The following is a 23,287-nucleotide window of genomic DNA, read 5'->3' as shown; positions in this document are numbered from 1 at the left end:
ACTCTGTGATAAACCTCCACCCAATTGAGCGTGAAAGAAAACAAGAGGCTGAAAAAGCCAGGTATATCAAGTCAAAAAAAACAAACAAAAAAGCAGGCTAAGCAAAACCAGATAAAGACAGACAAGCTTTCAAATACGGAATACTGAAGTTAAAAAGTCATTGCCGTGTAGAAACTTAAACTGTTGTCAATGCCCTTGTCATCATCTGTGGCCCATTACACATAGGGCTGCTGGTATTTTACTATGTGCCAAAGACTGTTATTGGGAAGAGCATTACTGATGGCCTGCAGCATACATGGGGCATGTGGAACATACAGCCCTGACGCAACAGCTTCTCATCCCTAGGTGGTCCCTTGCAGTTATGTGGTCCTAGGAAAGAAATTGTTAGGAAAACTTACTACTACTATTATTATTTTATCATGCACTGGAAAGATGGAAATGCCTCCAATAGCTGGCAATATTAGAAGTGAAATGAGAAGGTTTGGGAAGGGTAAATACATTAACATTAGCAAAACTGGATGCAATTATGGTTTTGCTTAGCTTGATGTTTAATAGGGGTAATACCCCTTTGGTTTTCTGTGCTTGAATTCAAACTCAAAAAGCTGTGTACTTCCTCAGTCTACAACTATACATTTCAATTATTTATTATGCAAATTATGCAAGACAACTAAAAAGCCTTGCATTACATACACTTTATTCATAAGATCTGCTTTAAAGAAAATGAATAACAGATGTAATAAAAAGCAAATGTAAAACAGAACTGATGATAAACTTATGATGGTGATTCCCCTTAACCATTTTCTTTGTTTTGAGACTGCAACTTAGATCAGTATATATATGTTTAAATAGGAACCAGTAATAAATTGTGTTGATATTGAGGTCAGGTTTCTGCAATACACCAAATGCTAAGCTTCTAGTCCATAAATGCCTTCACTGCAAATAAACCATAAATCTATTATCTTTACAGCAGCTGCAATCTGGAAAATGTGCTCTCTTTTAATTTAGTTGCCTCATGAATATCATATTAACTAAGAAGCAACCTGAATCAGAAATATGATTTAATGTGAAAAAACCCAACTAACTGGATGATTAAGACAATTTTAAGCCATTCTCCCCCTTTCTCTCATCAAATAAAAACAAGGTTTCTAAAGGTAAAACAGCCTATTCTTGTTCTGATTAAAAGTAAACAGTCAATGTCTGCCATAGGATATGAAATTAAATATATATATATACACACAGAGAAATTCCAAACCAAAGTGCTTTGCAATTATGCTTATACATCCTAATATAGTCATTTTAATGCAGAAGTCAAAACGAAAAATTTGAAATGAGACATTTTATCATCAACTAAAAAGAAACTCAAAATTACTTGTTTTGACACTTTCCAGTTGAAATATTTGACAAGAGTATGTCAATTTTGACATAATTCTCCACATTCAACTAGTTGTTTGTTTGAATATTTTTTTACTATAAGCCTATATAACACCTGCAGAGAAGTCAGATATTCTACTTTTCCAGAGTTTTTACGTTGTTCTAAGAGGATTTAAAATGTTCAGAGGTTTAAAAATACTACATTCCTTCTCCTCACAATTTTATTCTCACCCCCGCCACCTCTTCCAAACCGTAGTCTTTCCTGTCTGTCTGTCTCTTTTTTTAAATCACACTTGACTAACGAGAGCAGGTCTTAGCCACCTGACCCAGAGCACGGCCATATAAACTACTGAAACATTGCAGGTTGAGGAGGAAGTAAGCTCCAAAGCAGGCAGAAAAGGCAATGAGGAAATGAAGGATGGCAAAAGAGAGCAGAGGAACTTTGACACCAGTCCTGCCAGGAAAGGAGTGTTAACAGAGGGCCTTGGGTTTGTATCTCGGGGTGACTGAGGTTGAATTGCAAATACATAACTGTCTGGCTTGCAATTTCAAAAGGGGAGCCACAAACACCCCCACACAGGTAAACAGAAGCATGCAGCTGGAAAATATCATGGAGCAACTATATCAATAGATTCATGCTGGGCCCCAATTCTCTATGGGGACCAAGATAACATTTTCCAATGGATTTTTAGTGCAACTGCTGACTCGTCAGAAGAAGAACCCACACAGTGATGAACTCCCTTCTCTTTAACGCTTCACCCTTCAGAAAACACTTGCCTTTTACAGTCAGCCTACTAACAGCTCGTGAGGAGAAAAGCTGTAAGTAATCAGCCCAGATTCAGTACTGCCTATTTAGTATTTGCAGGATCTGCATTATGACCAAAGGGGAAAGAAAAAAAAAAGGTAATGCTTGAAGAAAAGAAAAAAAAAATACAGCTCATTACTGGATAACCACTACATCCTATTCCACTAACAAATGCAAATAAAACTTCTAACAGAATCTGCCTTACTAACCAGAGTAGTTAGGGAAAGCTGCAGTAAAAACTATAAATGGTGTTGCATCCCTGTAACATAAGGAGCCCTTTGACACAGTTCAATTACACCTATAAAGAAAAGGACCAGAGCTCCTAGTGTCAACTGTGAAACAACATATACTTGAAACATTACCAGAGATAGGTTAAATGGAAAGGTTTATATATTCCATTTGTGGAACTCTCCCTATTTGAGTAAAGGACTTTTTACCCAATAAATTGACATAAGTGATGCCTGCCTAAAGTAAAAAAAAAAAGCCACAAAAAAACCCCCAACCAACTCTAAGAGGGTATCTCAAAAGAAAAAAATAGTTATCTGCTTATAAGAGAACCTAGGTAGCATTCATATCAAAAGATAAAAGTACTAAAACAAGTAAGAATAAAATCTGATGTTAAAAGCTTTATTTCATGACATAAGAACTCTAACTGATGCAGCATTTTAAATGTCTTTACCTCGTCTGCAGCCAGTGAAAGTGTACGTTAAAATCACATTAAAGCCACATATATCATTGACAAATGTGAGGAAGAGGCCTAAAGCTAAGAGAGCACTTGAATTCATGCTTATATTTTATCTAGCTGCTGAGTTCAAGGTGAACCCTTGTGTACTTAAAGCTACCCACACAGAATGATTCAAGATAGCTGGGTGAGACCTTGAAAGGTCACATTGTCCAGCCATTTGCTTCAAGGCAGGAACAGCTGCCTTTCTGGATAGAATGACATTTTGGACATCTGTTTATCTAACCTGTTTCAATGATGAAGACTACTTAGAGGTAATCAACTCTCCCAGCCTTAACATTTAGAAGTCCGGCTTGCTGCAATTTAGGGCATTACTTGTTGCTGAGTACAAATTACTCTTCTCTGTGGAAGCCTTTTACACACTTGAAGATTGTTACCATGTCACCTCTTGGTTTTATTCTCTATAGAGGTGTGCTTTCATTTTTTTGCCTTCATATGACCCTCCTCAACTAGCCCACATATTTCTTAAAGTTCAGCGCTTGAAATTGGAGGGAATCTTCCTGTCGGGATCTTACCATTGTCGAGTAGAGCAGGTACATCACTCTTGTGATGTCTTGTATCTATCTTTGTATTAATTCTTAGATTTTTCTTGATGTATCATCCCATCAAAATGTTGGCTACTTTTGAAACTGTGTTCACTTCAAGTGTCTGGCCTAAGAACTTGCTCCATTTGTCCATTTGAGAGGAGGAAAAGATTGGGTCAAATCCAACTTGAAAACACACTCCTACGCCCTGCCTTTTAGTCAAGGGGCATGAAAATGTTACACAAGCTCCTTCAAACCCAGAATTTATAAGGCCACTACGCACAACCGATTGCTCAATGTTCACAGCAGAGTCCTAATTAAAGCTATGTTTATTAGTTGGATGAGGAAAAAGAATAGTGGGGGAAGTGGAGGAAGTGTTCCATGATGAGACACAGCACACAGAGCTCACAAACATTACCTCAGGGCAATGGTTTATGCTCATTTGTCAGAAGTCACAAACAAAAACAAACCCACGTGCACTTAGCATGGTTTCTCTGCATACTTCTCCATGGAAAGTAATCTCCTGGGTTCTCCCAGTTCCTGCTGCGATTATGCAATTCTCCAATTTACTAAATATGACATCTGCCAATTGCACCACGTTAACAATCCCATCTCAGCTCTCGTCAAACCAAATAGTTGGATATAATTTCACACTGCTGGCAAGCTTGCAACATTTCCTTGTACTGGATGAGAAATGCTCCCATTGAATTACCTTTTGTTCACTCTCTACAGAGCCCCCGGCACACGCTTACCTTAACTACTGCCTTCTCAAATTCCTTCCCTATTCTTTTTACTTAGGAAGCATGAACCACACCCGAATTCAAAACACACTCACACCAGTAACCCCAGCTCGTTCTCAGGCTGAGACCACAGTCTCGGTAAATTTTCAGATTGGGGCTGCTGCAGAGCTTGCTTTCTGCCAGTGCTTTCACAAGGTTACCAGCAGCAGAACTGCTCAGAACTTCAAACAGTCCAGTGAAACCACAGGGATTTCTATCAAAAACAGAGTCAAACAATGCTTTTATTTGTACTGCTTTTAATAAGAGATTTTTTAATCTCCTTTGTCAAGAAAACCAGTAGGATTCAACTGAGTACATTTCTTGTGATAACTGTCTTCAGCATAGCTCAAAGCAAGCAACTTTCTGGGCATCGCTGCACTGTACTCCTGCAGGAAACACGAGCTTCAGGTCCAAACCTCTACCCTGAGGTCTGTGCAGATACAGGCACCTACACCATTGTTCCACCAAAAATGTGCCAGGAACTCCTAACAATAACACTAACTCACCATCAGTCTGTGACTATTTTCCTCAGTGGGTCTCTCTCATCACCTGAGATAATGAATTTCCTCATCTACCTCCTTCACAGTCTCAGGAGTCTCTTCCCCTACTGAGCTGTAAATGTTGTCCCAGCATTTTGCTCTAAATGGCCTGTATGTGTTGCTAATAAATTCCTTCTCTGAGCAAAAGAGCTTTTCAAACTATGAAGACCTTTTCCTCATTTTCTACATTTGTTTACAGCATAGAGAGATAGTTTCACTGTTCATTTTTATCAACTCCAAGTTAAGTGTCTGACAAGACCTAGTGTATGAGTGAAGCATTTGCTGGGTTTAAAGGACCTGTGTGAGGATGTGAACTCTGAGAAGGAATATTTACATCCAAACAAAAGCATTGTTTTCCACAAGGGATTTTTAAATCTTTAATGAACTATGAGTGTTGATCTTACTCTAAATTTGTGGAAATTGAGTTCCTGTGAAACTGAATTTAATATTTAACTGAACCTTATCATAATCTTAATTTACCCATCAGTTACTCCCAACATTTCAAACCACCCTTTCAGAGAAAATGACAATGACAAAAAGCCTGAAAAACAAAAGGAAGATCTGGGATGAAAGTTTTAGAAATATGACTACTTTGGAGGGAATTCTTAGTAAATTACGTATGATATATAAAAAGGATTTACTCTCACATGTTACTGGAATTGTCTAACCCAACTGTCCCCATTTACATGTCATAGAAAAAAAAAATTTTGAATGCAAAGATAAAAAAACACCTGACATACCTGTTGTCTTTCGATACTCCTAAGATAAAAGCTGAAGGCCATAATGTGTAATAATGGAAGTTTGTTTTCAGCTGTTTATTTTTTTTAACAGTGTAAAGCTCAGGCAATACAGAAAATGTGACTATTTCAGCAGTAGATAAATGCTAGATAAACACTCTCTAATAGTAGTTTATCCCATAAAAATAATTCTACCCCTCTCCGAATGCTGATGCCTGGAGACAGCAGCAGTCCAATGAATATAAATTATACCAGGATTCTGGAATATGCTTTGACAGAAGAAAAATTACAATAACAGCCTCCTAATTCTGACTGATGGTGTTTGCAAAAGAATGTAACATTTTCAAGGCTTCTTGTGGCAACACTTCAATAAGCAAGAAGCCCTCTCTTAAAACAACTGGGAGCCTTAATTGTTGTGCGAGCTTTCCAAAACCCCATTTGCTTCAGTTCACTAAATTCATGTCATATTCAGCTTGGTTACTGTAATGCACACATGTACCCAAACCTTATGTTTAGGCACCTTCATTTTTCATTTATAGCATTTTTGTCAGCCAAAAATGAAGCTGTGACTAGGCACTGGGGAGGGAGCGGATGGATGGATGGATGGCTGGATGGATGGATGGATGGATGGATGGATGGATGGATGGATGGATGGATGGATGGATGGATGGCTGGCCCGAGCGCTCCCGGAGAGAAGCTGCATCCTGCGCAGCTGCGGCTGTGCCCTCTAGCGGGTACAGCCCCGCTCCTGCCAGCGCAGCCTCGCAAGCTCACACCTTGGTCACAGAAACCTGTTTTAAAAACACCCAGAGGCAGCCAGACAAGTTCCAGCATGCCTAGAAAGTGGTTTGACTTCAACTGATCCGACCTGATTTTACCCAGCAAAGTCATTCTGAGGAGCTGGCAAAAAATGCCTGTGCATTTCTTTTTCCATCTCTGATGGAATCACGGCATATCCCTTTGGTCGCATCCTTGGAAATTCTCTCCTGGCTCCAGCTCTGCCAGCACATACTAAACATTTGCATTTCTTGATGCTGTTATTTCACTCAGTCTCAATAAGGTGTTTAGCTACTGACTATTCAAAGAATATGTCAAAACAAGCTCCCTTGAAGAATCTGCAGCTACTTCAAAGATTTATTTTTTTACTTTAATTCTTAAAAGGTTTTATCTGAGCTGATGTATACAGTAGATACTAAATAGAGTACAACTTTGAAGCAGCACTTTTTATTTTGACTCACAGAGCCTGAAGTTGAATTTCCCTGGCTTTACATAATTACCATCTTCTCACGGATTAGACGCAGTCCCTTACTGCATTTTTTCCATGAAAAGCAGTATTAAAAACAAACAGGAAAAAAAAGCATGAAAACATGTTAAATACAACTCTGATTATGTTAATGACATTTAATTATTGCTGTCACAATACAGACTTTTTAAGCAAGAGGGAAGGAAGAGATGCAAAGTCTATAAACATCTAGCTGTCAAAACCGACATCAGATTGTCCATCTTATTAGTTGAAAAATATGATAGTTTGGTACATTTTCTTCAGAATGTATTAAATATCAAAACAGTATTTTCCTGACTATAAACTCCTTGATATTTCCTATCACATTCAGGAACACACAAGATATTAATAAATAACACGGGTAAGCAGTATCTACTGTTTAGCACCTTCTGATGCAGACATTGATGACAATTATAGCTTAATAGCCTAAATCAGTGATGCGCAGTAATTATTTGCCCACTAATAAATTATATTTCATTTAGTCAGCACTGACATTTGCTTTTCCGGATCCAATGGCTGAAGGATTAATAAACTTTGTGAGCCCAATCCACTGCCACACAGCATGGTCAGTTTTTCTAATCTCACCACCACACTTTACTCTTTCTTGTAACCAGCATTAACAAACAGCAACATTCGCTGCCCACAGCCCTGAGAGCAGCAGCCTGAATTCTGAAGTGGTAAATGAAAAGTCTCCTCCTGTTTTCTCCCTTTGGCCCCAAGTGACATGTGAGCCCCAGCAACCTGCTGAGCTACCTTGTCATTTAGCAATTCCCAAACCCAGTGGCAGGCCCCTGCCTGGGAAAATCCCCGCTCTGTCTAGCACATTATCTCACCGGACATTTCAAGTAACTCCCCATTCTCTCTTGTCCGGGTCAGTTACGCTGTGACCACAGAACTCTAGGCGTTTGTATCAAGCCTTTTAGAAAAGGAAGAAGGGGCAGTTCTATTGCACCGGGGAAGCCAGTGGGCATGTTCCACCTGATAATAATCTGGTTGGTATTTCGAATGCAAAGGCACAGCTTTTGAAAAAATCCTGAGCTGGAAGCTGCTGCAGCAAGGTCCCCCGACACACAAAGCCCGCGATTTTCTTCACTTGTTCCTTAAATATCTATCCACAAACGCACCGAGCTTTCCCTCGGCGGCTTTCCCCTCCACAGCACAGGAATGCGGGCCACGGAAGGCTTTAGTGATCAAAAGGGAAACCCCACGCTGTGGGGAACAGTGGCCCGAGAGAAAGCACTTAGAGGTACTTTGTGTCATGCACTAACAGGTGTCTCAGAGGAGGGCTGACAGAGGACCCCGATCCTATCACAAGCAAACTTAGCCAACAGAGCGAGCCTCTGGCTCCTAATGAACGGGTCCCACAGCCCTGCGGGGCTTCTCCCATCATCTTCCTCCTTCTCTCAACGCCTGGTTTCCAGGGAAGGCTGCAAGCTACTGACTTCCGCGGGGGAGGAGAGTGCCCGCTAGCTCTCCCAGGCAGGATCTGCAGGGAAACTTTGCCTTCCCTTCCGCGGCTCGCTGCCGGGAGAGCAGCGGGGCCCCGCCGCGGGCTGGCGGGGGGAGGTTGCCGTGGCGTCCCGGCCCGCCGCTCCTCACCGCCTCGGGCTCCCGGGGGGCGCCGGTGTCTGTCTCTCCCTTCCCGGCGCTAGAGAGGAGCCCTTCGCCTTCAGGAGCGTCTCGTACATTGCTAGGAAAGAGGCCACGGGGATCCCGAGAGGGGGCGGTGGGGGACGGGACACACAATGGCACTGGCTCCGGATGACCGTGGGGCACATATATTAAAGGAGAAAGGTCCCGAATTCTCATTAAAATAAAACAAGTAACGGAGAGCTTTTTCTGGAGGAGCCGGGGAAGGAAGGGTGAGAAGCCGGGACCGCGGTCACCCCGGGCCTCCCTCGGGAGCAAGGGGAGCCAACCTCCAAAAGAGCGTTTGCCCTCTCCAGGTACGCGGCCCGCGTAGCTGCTGGCGGAGCCCACCCCGCACCGGTGCTGCGGAAGGCGGCCCGGCCCCCCCCACCCCTTCGTCCCTCCCCCGGCCCGGCCCGGCCGCGCTGCCCCGGGCTCCACGGCGCTGCCCGGGCCGGCCCCGCCCGGCAGGTACCGGCCTCGCTTACCGCGGCTCAGCCTCGGCGTCTCCCCGCCGGCGAGCTGGCAGCGCTCGCTCAGGCACTGGAAAAGTAATAAAAATCCAGCGGCTAGTTTGCTTCTCCGCAGCCTCGCCATAGCACGGAGCCTGCCGAGACAACTCTCGGGTGCGGGGTGCGCGCCGCTTCTCGTCGGGGTGGGAAAGTCCGGGAGGTGGGGGGCGGCGGGGAGCAGCCCTAGCAGGCGCCGAGTCGCCCCGTCCTCGGACCAGCTCTCATTTAGCGGGGCGGCAGGGACGAGCCACCGGGACTGAAAGCGCTGGACCAAGTCTGGTGGGGAGGGGGAGAGGGGGGCAGCGAAGGGGGGGCTCCGTACCCCCAACTTGCACGGCCGCGTCACTCTCAGTCTAGCGGCATCACCGCCGGGGAAAATAAGCCCAGCCTCGCCTGCGAAGTGCCAAACTCTTCCCTCCTCGCAGCCTGCTGATAGATTTTAGGAGCCACTGAGATCCTCCCTTCCTGGCTTGCCCCCACCCAGCTCCCTTCCCCCGCAGGGTGAGGCAGGGTGCATTAGGGATGGAGCCACCCCTCGGTACACCGCTGCTGACAAAACCCTTCCAAGGGAAACGAGCAGTGAAATCTTCCAGCTGGAGCCGACGGGCCGGCCCCGAGCCCCGGAGGGAAAGCGGGACCCGAAGAGCGGGAGGGTGGGTGGGCGGATGCGCCGCGGGAGTGGATGTGCGGGAGGCGGGGAGGCAGGCGGAGACGCTCAAGTTCTCCTCTGTCGGGGCGGTATCGGCGGCGGCGGTGACAGTGCGGGGCCGAGGACAGCCGCGGGAGGAGGGCGCTCCCCCGCCCCACAGCGCGTCTCCCACCGCCGTGCGCGCCCGCGCTGTCGCCGTCGCCCGCTGTGCAAGGGCGGGGGGAAGGGGGGACTCGCCTGGGGCCGGGTCCCGGCCGCCCCCCTCGCTCTGCCCCCCCGCCCCCCTCCGCAGGAGCGCGGTGGGGCGCAGGCGCCAGAGCTACACCGTCTCTCTCGCGACTGGCGGCGATGGAGCGTTCCGGCAGCCGCGCTCAGCTCCGCGGGCTGCCGCTGGGTCACGGCAGCGAGCCTCATGGAGGTCCCAGGAGGCGCTGCCTCCCCGGGCACCCGGTTACCGCGTCACCCCGTGCAGAGCGACTCGCTGCCCCGGAGCGCCTGGAACCTACAGCGCACGGCGGGACGCTGAGACCGATGCTCGCCCTTGCGCGGTCGCGGAGCGGCACGGTGTGCGTGGGGAACGGGTGGCGGACGGCACGGGGAGTCTAGCGGGCCTGACCGGAGCCTCGCCGCTCTGCGGGACGGCGAGAGCCCAGCCCACCGTCGCCCGGTGATTCCAAAGTTGCCCTGTAAATAGGCGTCCGTTTCGCAGACTGACAACCCCAAAACCCCTCTCCCGTCCCCCCACCCGGGAGGATGCTTCCGGGAAAGCCAGCCTCCCTTCCCACACCCTCACCTCCCCAGGCACACTTTATTTTCTTTTTCTCTCTGCAACTAGAGGAGTTTTTTATGTACACACATCACTGCAAAACTACAAGAACTGGGGGCTCTCGCCCGGGAAAAAAAAAAAGTTGATCTATGTGCTTAATTTAACGCCCCGTGAATAATCCCATCCTCTGCATTAATCTCTGAACAGCGGCGCGGAGACAGAAACGAGCAGAGGGCACATCAGTCAAACCCAGGCAGGCGAAAGGGGCACCGGGCGCGGCTTTTTCCCCGATCAGCAAACTCTGGCGCTGGTAATCAGTTGAACTCCACATAGAGAACCGTGAACGCACCAGCCTCGCTACTCTTGCCACAAAATAATTAAATTAATTAGGAGGACAATTAAATTAATCAAATAAATAGGGCTACAGAATGTCAAACATTGCAGATAACTAATACCTAATCACATAAAAGAACAACCAGTAACGAGGCTGTGTTTTCCCTTAATTTCCCACTGTTTCTGAGATTAAGAATTCATCAGTTTCATTGTAATTGTTTTGCTCTTTAATGTTTGATGTGCTTATGTGTAAATCAAAGCAGAACACTTGTGGTTATAAGAAGTATGTTTGAAGTATAAGCAGAAAAGCAAAATCTTTTCAACATATATTCAGATGCGATACTAGAGGCTAATATCAGTAAAGTTCATCCACTTGAGTTTACAGTGGGCCCTTCTAGTCCAAACAAAAAAGAAAACAAAGCAGCCTGAGTATTGCTAAAAATAACTGCATTTTTTTTTCCTAAGAGATGACACTGAAGATCTTTTGCTAAGTAACAGCAGGAACAAAATCTTAGCTTCACTGAAACCTGTGGGAATTTGGGGACAGTGATCTGGATTAGGCCAGAGACTTTTGTGCAGATTTGGACATTATTATTAAAGCTATTGCTGTTTCTTAAACAAAATGGGAGAGGGAGGATTTTTCATGCTGTTTGAATAACACTTTGTTCCTTGATGGTCAGATTATCCAATTTTATCCAAATTTTACCAGAGTTGCTAAGAAGGCTATTGAGCTTTTGGCCTTTACTGGAAAGGGAAGTATTCTTAAAAAAGTACTATTTCTCCTTCAGCTGTTCGTCAGTAGTATTAGATAAGAATAAGAACAGTAAGTTCTGGAGAACTTGAAAATCTGTTTTTACTTGCTTTTGTACTTTTTAATCATAAATTAGCATAGTATAAAGTTATAGTAAATCTTAAACTATGAAAGACTTGAATGATTTGAGAAAAAAAGTTTACATGTTGCTAAAATAAATAACAATGAATCTCCAAGCCCCCTATATATAGTATAAAAATGCCTAAATGAGGACAACTCACATTTTCTTTCATTTGCCGCCAGCTTCTCAGTCTTACAGAGGTTTACAGTTTCAGATTTATATTCTTCATAGATGGCTTACAAAAACTTTGTGTGCTGAAGAAAGGAAAGGATTAGCAATAGTCAGCTGAAGCATGCTGTTGCAGATAAAAAGCACCAGCAACATACTAGGTCCCACAGTCCTAAATTGTGATGGTCTATGCAGTTGCGTGACAGTTTTGCAGTATGCACACTGGGAGGTCAGCATGCAGTCACTGCATTCAGTACCTCCTGTGCTCCATGGTAAAAATCAAACCATAGTCTCCAAGGAAGGCTGTATGCATTATCCCTCTTCTATTAAAAGAGATAATCAGGACATAGCTATAGCTTAATATAATTGTTGTGAAGGTACAGGCAAAGTATTTTATTGCATTGAAAAAACGCTCAGATGAAAGCTAATGATGAGTCCTATAATGATAAATGACAACATGTCATTACTGGAGTGGCATTCAGAACGGAGAGGTATATGTGTTCATTGTCATTTATAAAGCACAAGTAAAACTGAAAGAACAACTTCTTGAAGGCTTCCTGAGGTTGAGCTGTGTTTACTTGGAACACAGTGCCTGTGATAAGTTTTCATTTCTCTTATGTGCTTTTATCTTTGCCATCCTTGCACATTATCTCACCTCTCCTAGGGATGTATCTTGCAGTGGCATAAACAGCAGTGGCTCCATAGAAATCAACATGAATGCTTTCATTTTCACCAGTCAAGAATATGGCCTTATATTTTTCTCTTCTCACAGAACTCCAGGAGCCCTGATTATAACATCAATCATTCAGGACAGAAGGGTGGGAAGATTCTCCCTGTTCATTGTATTTCACTGTCATACTGCTTGCAAGTGCTCACTCTCATTCATACACTCATTTAAGAATCTGTTTCTTTCTTTCGTCTTTTTTCTTTTCCTATCAACATAATCTTTTCAACCTACATGTCTTCTGAACTTACTGCATCTGAATATGAAAACCAGAGTTCTTTTTTTCTGTATTTTTCAACATGCTTTTACCTATTTTGCTGTCATAGGTACAGGTGAGGCACCCATCAACTGCACTCCTCTAAGCACTCTGGATACCTGAATTTGAGGATTTAGGGGAGGATCGTCACTTCATTTGGAAAAAAGAAGCTGATAGGTAATTGTAGCATCCATGAGAGTGGAGAGAATACCTAGTATCATAGAATATCCTGAATTTGAAGGGACCTATAAGGATCACCAAGTCCATCTCCTGGCCCCACACAGGACCAGCCAGGTCAGAGCATGGGACTGAGTGCATTGTCCAGACACTTCTTGAAATTGGCCAAGCTCGGTGCTGTGAACACTTCCCTGGGGTGCCTGTTCCAGTGCCCAACCACCCTCTCAGTGAAGAACCTTTTTCTAATATTCAACCTAAACCTACCTTGTTGCAGCTTCCTGTTGTTCCCTCCTGTTCTATCACTTGGCACCTGCCCCTTTGTGTCCCCCTCGTCAGGAAACCACAGATGGCAATGAGGTCTCCTCTCAAGGCTATAGACCAAGGGACTTCAGCCTCTCCTCATAAGACTTCCCCTTCAGACTCCTGTGGACACTCTCCAATAGTTTTGTGTCCCTCTTGTACTGTGGTGCCCAAAACTGCACACGGTATGCAAGGTGAGCCTGGCAATGCCTGGCAATGCCATGCTTGATGCACCCTAGGATACGGTTGGCCCTCCAACATCTCTGTTCTCTTCCAGGAACAACACAAAGTCAGTTTTTCTGTTTAGGGAAATGGAATTTGCTGTTGTTCTGCAGAGGATTGTGCCTGCATATTAATAAATAGACTGCAACCAGCAGTATCTTCCTCTGTAACTGAGCAGTGTCTCAAAATTACCAACTTTCCCAGCCACAGAGAGAAAAAGATATGGATAATTTTAGAAACCTAAATAATACTTGATCTGGCAAGATTAGCCCCCACAGGGACAAAATTGATACGTGACTCTTATGGGGCAAGTATTATACAGTTTGATGTTGTGAGTATCACAGATTGAATCTGTACATAGACTTCAGTGCCCTGGAGTGAGGTTGCCTCTGAGATTCACTTTCCTCCCTTTGGAACTCTGCTGACAGCTGGTTAGGGCGCAGGAAGGTGAATAGTATTGCTATTGGGAATTTGGCTGAGGCATTAGGTTTGGTACTGTCAAAGCGATGTGTTAGAGCTGTGAATTTAGAGTATTGCCCAGCTGGCAGCTGCCTTTGACTCTGTCAGTTCAAAGGAGGAGCATAGCGTTTTAGCTGAATCACTGAAGGGCCATGAAAAACTCATATGTGAACTATGAAGAAGAGAGGTAGCTTCCTTATTAAATAGGGAAATACAGTAACTTTCCAAAGCAGTGGCACTGCACTCTTAAACAACCCGTTGTTTCATCTCCTGTTCTCCTGGCTGGAAGAGCCTGAGTCTCACCACTCAGCTCAATTTCCTGGGGCAAGCACTGAGTTTCCCTTCCTGGCTGAGTCACATCCAACAGGCATCTGCCAAATTCCCTGGAACTCCGTGCAGTGCTATATGCAAATGCATGACTTAGCATAATTGTGATTAATTAGAATATGCCCATACTCTGGCTCGGAGAGCAGTGTGGTTAATGCTAGTGCAGCTTTGTTCAGCAAAGCTTTTTGCTTATCTCTAGGACAGCAGTGTGACAAACCTCCCACATGTACTGCCTTCTGCCTGTACCTCAATCTATGGTTAGGGAGGGATTCTTCGGGGGTAAAGAGATAGTTCAGAATCATGGTGTGGTAGACACTTTGTGATGTGGAAACTGAAATTTAGTCTCATTATCTCTCTCATGTAGTGATAAAGTGGTTCACTGGCAATTTGAAGAGGGGAAAAATTACAGAGAAACGTTTCGGCAAGCTGGGCAACATGAAAAAAATAATAGAGCTTGAGGTTAAACAACAAGTTTAATTCAAACCAGTTTTGATTCCTATTTGAGCTCTGTAATGATATTAAAAGAATAGAATAGTTTTTGAGAAGGAACATCCTTTCAAAATGAGAAGCCAAAAAGTTCCAGCTAAAGTTCAGTTATTTGAACTAGACATACTTTAGGCATGTTCTTTCAATGAATCTGTTTTTGCAACAACATTGACACAGGCACCGGCAGCATCGCACCAAACAATGCCCTTGCCTGCTTGTGATTGAGGTCTGAGGACATTACTCAACTTTGAAAACCACAAAGCAGCAAAGCCCAAAAGAGGGCCTGGGAGTTTCAAGTCCCACATCCCACCCTTGCAAATCCAGCAAAGGCTGTGGCTGTGACCCTTATTCGACCTGTGTCCAGAACAGTGATAGCTATGGGACCAGGAATGGGAGAAGAACCAGAAGGCTCCCTGACTGCTTGTCACAGGGCCACAGAGAAGTTTAACAGGCAAGTTCATATTTCAGTATAGCACTGGTCAGCAGGCTAAGTTAAAGCCATGGGAGAACTGAAAGAGGCCAAAGGGTGACACAGAAGAGAAAGCAAGCATGGAAATAAAAGTGAAATAAGCAAAAAAGCAATTTTTCCAGTGCCATTTCTCATTTGCTGTGATGGAAACCTGAATATATATGGACACAAACTTTTGTGTGATTAACCTTATATAGGCAGCACTCGGGCTTTTTATCATGGATGACCACAGGGAAAGTGGGATGAACTAAAAAGAGGAACAGGCCATAGCAATCCATTAGATCTCATCCTAATTTGCCACAACAATGGCAAAACAAGGCCTAATGGATTGAATGAGGCATGGGATGATATTTATAATGGACACATTTCTTGGTGGGTGTGTTGATGTCAGTAGTCACTGAAGTAGTTAATTAAAAGAAAGCTGAGGGATTTTTTTAAAAATAGAACACAAATTTTCAGCTAAAATTATAACACATGAAGTTTCAAACATAGATTTTCAGTGATCACATTTTCCACAAAAGCAACATTTATTAGGATCTGCAGAAGTATACCAAGCAATTCCACACTAAGGCCTTTCTTGCTCATGATCTGGAGCTGGTAGGAGGGCCTGAGCAATTACTGTGTCCCATACGGTTGTGAGTAGAGTTAACTTGTTTTAATCAGTTGAGACCAAAGAAGAAAATCTGCTGCTGGGCACAGCAGGGGAAGCCAGACAAGGGTTAGGACTGGTGTTACAAAAAGTAATTGGGTTGGGATTAGATTTTAGGTCAGCAAGCCTGGGCAAACTTTAATGCTAGAATGATCTTAACAAGCCCTTAGTTGAGACAACTGACACAGGAGTAGCAGTGACACAGACCTTCTGTGGAAGGTCAATGCCTGACGTTAATTATGGTTTTGGGGGTAGGGTGGGGGAGGGGACAGCTGCAACCAGTAGAAAAAATTTGTGAGTTAAGTCTTGAAAACACATAGCACGTTGCTAGTATGGTCACAGAGGCACAATCTGCTGCACATGCATCAGCTCATTGTCTATTTGCCTTTTCCTGACTTGCTTGCAGATGAAACCACGCCACAGGCTGCTCTAGCAGTTTGTGGCCAGGAAGACCTCTGCTGCTTGGATTGTCACAGTTTGCTCCATTATGTTGCACAAGTATTGATGCCCATATTTAGGGTGCAGCTCAGATACAGTGCTTTTTCTTCAATTTAGCACCTGGAAGAAATAATACTGTTGATCAACTGGGTCCTTTACAATATGGGTACTATGAGGTACAGAACTTTGGTTTCTTCCCTACCGACTGATGTCTCTGTCATATCTGAGGAACCACAAAACAGTGATTTTGCTGCATGGGGTCATGCAACAGGGAAGAGTCCTCTTTATCCTACAACTCAGGCTTTCCCCGCCTCACATGTGTTCAACCCTTTTCCCCTTCAGCTCAATTCTCCATCCTCCTGATCCTATCTGGAGTTGAGATACACATCTGAAATCCAAGGTATTTTGTGAAATTCCCTATTCTCATCCCTGTCTCAACAGTAGAAACTTTGGTTTATGTTGAACTTTCCTCTTTCTGCAGCCTTTCCCCTGGTCCCCCACCTCTCCTTATTAAACGTGCAAATCCTGGTTTTGTTCTGTACATATATATATATCAATACCAATGTGATATTTACATAGGTTAAACAAGCACAATAGTCCCATTAGTATGTGCTTTTTCCTGAAAAAGAGTGTAGCATTTTGCTGTATTTGCATTTTACTGTATTAGGGCTCTGTTTTTATTCCCCTGTAGCACCCATGTGTATCCACTCATATCTCTTCTGCAAAGCTGTTGAGAGAAATTTTCTTGCTCCCAAGGAGCAGTTTTGAAGAGTCTTTATCAACCAACAAAATAATCAGCAAACCTTACTAACTAGCACAGTCTAGCTAAAGACTGTGGTGTGCTTAAATCCATGTCCTATTCCTCTGCACAATTTCAACAATTTAAAGGCCCAAATTAACATGGAACACTTTGATGATGCTTTCTTAATTCCAAAGAACAGAGGATGAAATGAATTTTTAACTGCAAGACAGTCCTGTTCCTGAGTCCTCTCTGATCTCGAGTTACTCTGCTCATATGACCTCTGCGTGTGCTTCCTGAGCAATTGCCCCATCAGAACCTCACATAGGAATAGCATGTGAATTCCCTGAGGAATGCTTCAGAAGCATGCTAGAAACCTGCATCCCTGTCATGAGCATACCAGGACCATGCAAAAGTGGTCAGGCAGGGACCTGGCCAGTTAAGATGGTCACAGAGGCCCCAGCCTGTGTGGACAGGGACTGGAGTTTGCTAGAGATAATATTTTTTTAGCACTGGTTCCATTGAACTGAATTAAATCACCTTCAGTACAGATTTGATCTGGCTACAAGAGAGCAGAAATACACAGTTATGTAGAAGCTTTGTTGTCTTAGATTTCACTTTAGCATATTTCCTATGTATTGTGATGGAGCATCTCAAAACTCATGATAAACATTCAGTGTGTAGGCATGCACAGCAGATTTCAGGGTGCCACTGTGACATGTGCTGATAGCAGGCATAAGGAGAGGATATCCCTTCAGAGAGTATAACCCCGTGAGTTTTCTTCCTTCCAGTCACTGTGGCAATACTTCCTTTGATAGGGAAGTTTTCAAGAAAAGGAGAACTCTCCAGGAGCAGTTGGAGGCTAAAGCAGATGAATGTGTCCTTTTGTCTTGTTTTGAAGTGATCCCTGGATATTACAGATTGAAAAGGTTTCTGCAGTGGTTCCTGTCTCTCAGAAGCACACATATTATTTCTCTGAAGGTAGGTATATCCACCCACCAGGCAACAGGCTTGCCTCAAGCACTAAGTCCTGCTCTGATAGTTTCTGCTCCTCTCCACAATAGTTTCCCTGTGATTCGCCCTGCATGTTGGTCCAATCTACTCTTGACACTTTAGCCCCTATATAAACATCCAGATGTGATTCTTTGTAGCTTCAATGTACACCACGGAGGCTGACTGTGTGCCTAATGAGAGAAATGGCAAGCTAGAGTCCAGTGACGGGTAGCATTTGCTTGATGATTTTTCATGTCAGAAATCCACCCCAGCTGAGTGTTTATTGTGCGACTTTGATCTCAAAGATTCAGCCCTCCCTGTGGAGCAAAAGCAGATGCCTGGTAAGCTGTAGCTGTAGTCCTGACAACCCTTTCAAATGTCTAGACAGTGGAAAGGGATGATTACATCCTCTTTTAAAGTCAACTGCAAGAATTTAACGCCCTTAACATCTTTACCTCAGGATGACCCTATTTACACTGCTTTGTTTTGTGTTACTGCAAGCATCTAACACTATTGAAAGATGGAAGACGGTAATGTGGTTCCAGATAAAAACCCCATTTTTATTAGCAGTAATAAATTTGACAGATGTCCTAGGTCATGTATGGTCCCTAAGTAGACTTTAGCATAGACCTAGAGATTAAGGAGTTTAATAATATGCATTTAAGGCTAGTATTTTCCATTTAAGAGTCTTGAAAACACCAGCACTTGCAGAAAGGCTATTTAATTAATACTAATTGAAGAACACATTAAATACCAGAGATAAGCCCAGGAAATGTACAACATTGATGTATTTACTTCATGCAGTATGTTGAAACAGGGGAAGAGAAAATTAAGTTAGCTCTTCATCAGTTATGACTACAATAACTTATTGTAATCTTAAAAGATAATAGACTTCAGAAAAGAGATCTGAAAAGGGGATTCCAGCTTAAGCAGGAACCTCAAAGTAGATACAAATTTTAAAAGTTTTGAAGTTAAGTCAGCCATGAAAAGAGGAGACCCTAACATACCAGGTAGGTCTCATGTCAGCCAAGTCACTGGAGGAGGTATGGAACTTTACAGGTAATGTGATTCAGGACTATATTAACTGTGTTTTGTTTCTGTAATTTGATAACCTAAACATTTTCCTTTAGATAGAATAAAGCTTCTGGGTTGGCTTTTTTTTTTTGGGGGGGGGGGGGTGGGGAAGATGGCAGGGGGTTGTTTTTGCTTTTGTTTGGGGGGATTTTTTGTGTGTCTGTGTGTTAATGAAAGTACCAGCTCATTGAAAGAAATTGAGGTTACTGTTGTAAAAGTGCCATTTTCAGCTTGATTCAGAAATATTTTGTGGTCTTCATCAACTTCTATTATTAATTTTGAGCAATCTTATTTCATGTGATCATTAAAAACAATTTCACAGTAATATTTGTATGATGTAAGTGAAGCCTCATTAAATCAACTCTGTGTGTATTTTATCACTTGGTTACAATTTCAGTTTCTTGTATCTATTTCATTCACATAATCCTGAAGAAACAAGTTTTTAAAGAGGTTGCCAGTATGGACATGTCATTATTTCAAATTGGATTTCCAAAAATAAGTGGGTAGTAAAACCATACAAGCGATATAAATGCACTAAGTAAGAATTTTATGAGATTATGACCACTTAGTTTTATACTTCAGCGTGAAGTCTGATCTGAGTTGCCTACTTGCAACCATCAGTTACTCTACTGACATTGATTAGGTCCTTTTATTTCTAATGCACAATGAATATTGCATACAGAAGACAGACCGTGCATTTACAGATTGTAAACCAAAAGTTTCTATTAAGTTTAAAGCAGTTTTTGAATTTGAAGGGAGAGATGACACATGAAAACATCTACCAAAGTCAGTTTAACTCATGAAGTCATAACTCACAGTTTCTCTTCAACCCACACTGTTGTGTTTGCAACAGGTAGCTGTTTAATAATATCAAGGAAGCAAAAGATGCAAAAGAAACAATTCTCATATGTTCCTCTCAGTAATAAGAAGTCTATACAGCTATTACTTCTGTCAACAGTATGACGATTTGCTCTTAATCTTATTAGGTGTTTTGGCAGCTATAGATTTCCACATATTATGGAATGTACCTCAAAGATGGAGGTCAGTCAGTGTCACAAGTCAAACTGTTCTGAAAAAGAAACCTCTGCTTTATAATCCACCATCCATTTTTTTCCTCCTTTATTTTTTTCTTTGTATCTTCCCTTATCTTTCTTTTTGCTTATGAATAATGGTGCTTTGAAGCAAGAAAGTTACAAACTATAGGCTGTATAAATAAATCTGTCAAACATACTTAAATGATAGATTATAAATCTTTGAAGTGAATTAGTTTTTAAAGCATAGATTAATTAAGATCAAATGTTTTTCAATGCACACTGTTTTTTTTTTAATTAATTTTTTAAAGTTTTGGATATGTCTGCTTTTTTTTTCCTTAGGAACTAGAACAGCATATTTTTCTAAATTCGGTATTTTGTTCAACACTAACTGTTACTTATACCAGTTCAAACACAAACAGGAAGAAGCCAACATTCCCTATTTACCTACATTCCTTGTAAGGTCAGTTCCATTGGTCTGAGTAAGGATTAAGTGTGCGAGACCACAGGGTTGCCATCAGTCATGTAGCACCACAGTTTGAACGCTGCTAAGGTAATTTAGTCAAGTTAGACAACTGAGCCAGTGTGCATAAAATAATAGCCAGGAAAAGAGTATTATGTGGTTAAGATATCAGAGCAAGATCTTTGTCTGGTGTGAACTGAAATACTTGGGATGTCCAAGAGTTATGTCAACTCAGACTGTTTGAGCATCTGGAGCACTGTGGACATACATGTCTGGACTTCACAGCACCCAGCAAGGGTTACCTGCAGTTTTTAGCTGTAGTTTTTCAGAAGGTGAAAGGCTGGCTATGGAGTCAGAATCGTTTAGGTTGAAAAAAAAACCCAAAGGTCTTGACCAAAAAGTTCATCAAGTCCAACTGTTAACCTAGCAAGTCCACTGCTAAACCATATCTCTTTCCTGCTTTAAGACAGCTGTAGTTTCTGAACAGATACTGATTTTTGAAGAGGAAACTGTACTAACATTCTGTCTTTTCTTCTTTTCACATCTGCTAAACTGCATTTTTAATTAAAAAAATCTGCTTGAGTCTTTCAAATTACAACAAAATAAGAAAGCATGGTTAAAATTTTATTTTTTTTTCTAAAACAGCAATGCTCTTCCAAGCTTCAAATTCGGATTTTAAAAAGTTTTAGTGTGTATCTATTGTCTTACTTGTCACTTTCTTGTATAAATTTCCTTGGTCTTACTTGCTACCTGCAACTCTAGAAAATATGTTTCCCCAATACAAACATTCACAGTTTTTCCAGTGCCTGCAAAATGTGGTGTGATTGTAATTGGAACACAGAATAGCTCATATACAAGAAGGTAAGGATAAATACCTTCCCTAAGATTAGTGGAAAAAGATGGAGTTAAAAGTCGTCTTGTTAACATGACTTATCAAGATTTTCAAGCAGATGTGACTTCTTAGTAAGAGGGGAAGCACAAAGGCAGAAGTTACAGCACTGGGCTCAGTTCCTGCTTGATCCCTGGCTTTTTTTTCAAGCCACCAGGAAAGCAGCCCCCCTCCTCCCAAATTAAGAAACTACCCTGTCTTTACCTCACAACGCTGTTATGAGTGCTACTCAGGAGAGGCTCTGAGGTCCGACGTGGCGTTGGTAAGGGTGGCCGTGCAATAGATGGTGCTATTCCCACACTTCAGAACCTGGATGACCTGCTGTCTGTCAAGCTGCTGGTCACGTGCTGAGGATGACTTTATGTATTTTTTTTTTCCCTACGAAGTTCACAAAAAGATCAGGATTATTAAAACATTTCCCCCACTTTCCTCAAGTAGCTTTCAGCTTCCCTGCTTTCGTTTTTTTTTTCCTTTTTTATTTGTTCCAATAATATTATCTCTCCCTACAGCAGTTTTCCACTACTAAATCAGGTCAATTATTCATCTCAATCTCGACACGTAGCCCTCTCTCCCTGGAGCAAGTAGAAGAGGCTCATTCATCCCATGCTAGACTTAACTGCTACATCTTTGAATCAGCTTAATAATTTGAATCAAATCCTTTGTTCAGAAGACAAAAGGGCCAGCAAAGAAGGTAATGGATTATCCACTGTCATATCTCACCTGGAAGTTATCTCAAGGCTACTTTGATACATAGAGTGAGAATCAGTGGTGTAACTGATATAACATCATTATATTGCTATAACCTGTAAAACACAAAGATATTAAGCTCATAAGAAACGCTTCTACAGAGCATCCAAACTGGATAAGAACAGTGAATGAAACTCTGGTATCTCATCCATTACATATAATTAATTCATATAAAAATGATTTTTCTAGTATGAGTGAGGTATTAGAAGCTTTTACACACAGCAGTTTCTTCCTGATGAAATATTTTTAACAAGACAAGAGATTAAGTAGGTGCATATAGACATACACATATTTAGACAGAAATCTTGTTACTTAGATGTCTTGTGGCAACTATAATAATATATACACCTGTCAAAAAATGTAGATACTGCCTTTTAACAACAAAGGCAAACAGGGTAACATGCTGTCCTCAGCTCTGCTGATGGCTGCCTGCAAGGAAGCAACTTCACTGGCCAAACATTTCCTGGAGAGTTAAAACAGGAATACTGGTTTGCCTTCAATGCCACTCTCCAATCCACCTGCCATACTTTAAATGGGTCTTACTACTACTAAACTACTAAAAAAACTTCAGTATATCCAGCAATTTTTCAAAGTGTTTGCCAAGTGCTTAACAAGGGTTTTGCATTGCCCTTGTCTTCCTCCTCCTTCTGGTTGAAGAAGAGGTGATTTAGCTCTGAATTGCCCCAAAGGGTAAAGTATTTGTTAATATTTGCTCTATGCACTGTGTTTTCTTTCTCCATTGTACATTACTGAAACACCCTCATCTCTCACACCCCACTCAAAAATCTTTGTAGTATGAAGAGGAGAACATGGGTATTCATGAGAAATGTCTCATTGAGTTTGTCTTCCTGCATGTGGTAAATTGTTTTTGCCCTGAAATCAATCATTGCTCTTAAGTAACCATTATCAGAGACTTTAAGAACAAGAAATGTAAGTTTATGCATAAAAATCCAAGAAATAGATTGCAGTAATAAACTTCGGGAAATATTCATGGGCAAGAGGGTCAACAGAAGTTACACAATAACCCTGAAGTAATAGTACATTACGATTTTCAACTCCAATATACCGAGTACAAAGAAACAAATTGATTTTTTTAAAGCTTTGAAAATTAAACCAACCACAGTAAAAGTGTTTTA

General features: G+C 42.4%; 1 protein-coding gene across 1 annotated transcript in view; it reads right to left on the bottom strand.

Annotated features, from left to right (window-relative positions):
• The window catches only part of PLXDC2 (plexin domain containing 2), a gene marked incomplete at its 5' end in the record, with an annotated part of 260,604 nt that extends 251,599 nt beyond the window's left edge, over positions 1-9,005 (bottom strand). The window contains one exon of the mRNA XM_084260059.1: positions 8,897-9,005. Within this exon, the coding sequence (XP_084116185.1) occupies positions 8,897-9,005 (109 nt within the window). The remainder of the gene's footprint in view (positions 1-8,896) is intronic.
• Between the last annotated feature and the right edge of the window lie 14,282 nt (positions 9,006-23,287).

Source organism: Gallinula chloropus (genome assembly GCF_964237585.1).
Source record: "Gallinula chloropus genome assembly, chromosome: 2".
NCBI classification, from domain to species: domain Eukaryota; kingdom Metazoa; phylum Chordata; class Aves; order Gruiformes; family Rallidae; genus Gallinula; species Gallinula chloropus.
This window is presented reverse-complemented; position numbering and strand designations above follow the sequence as displayed.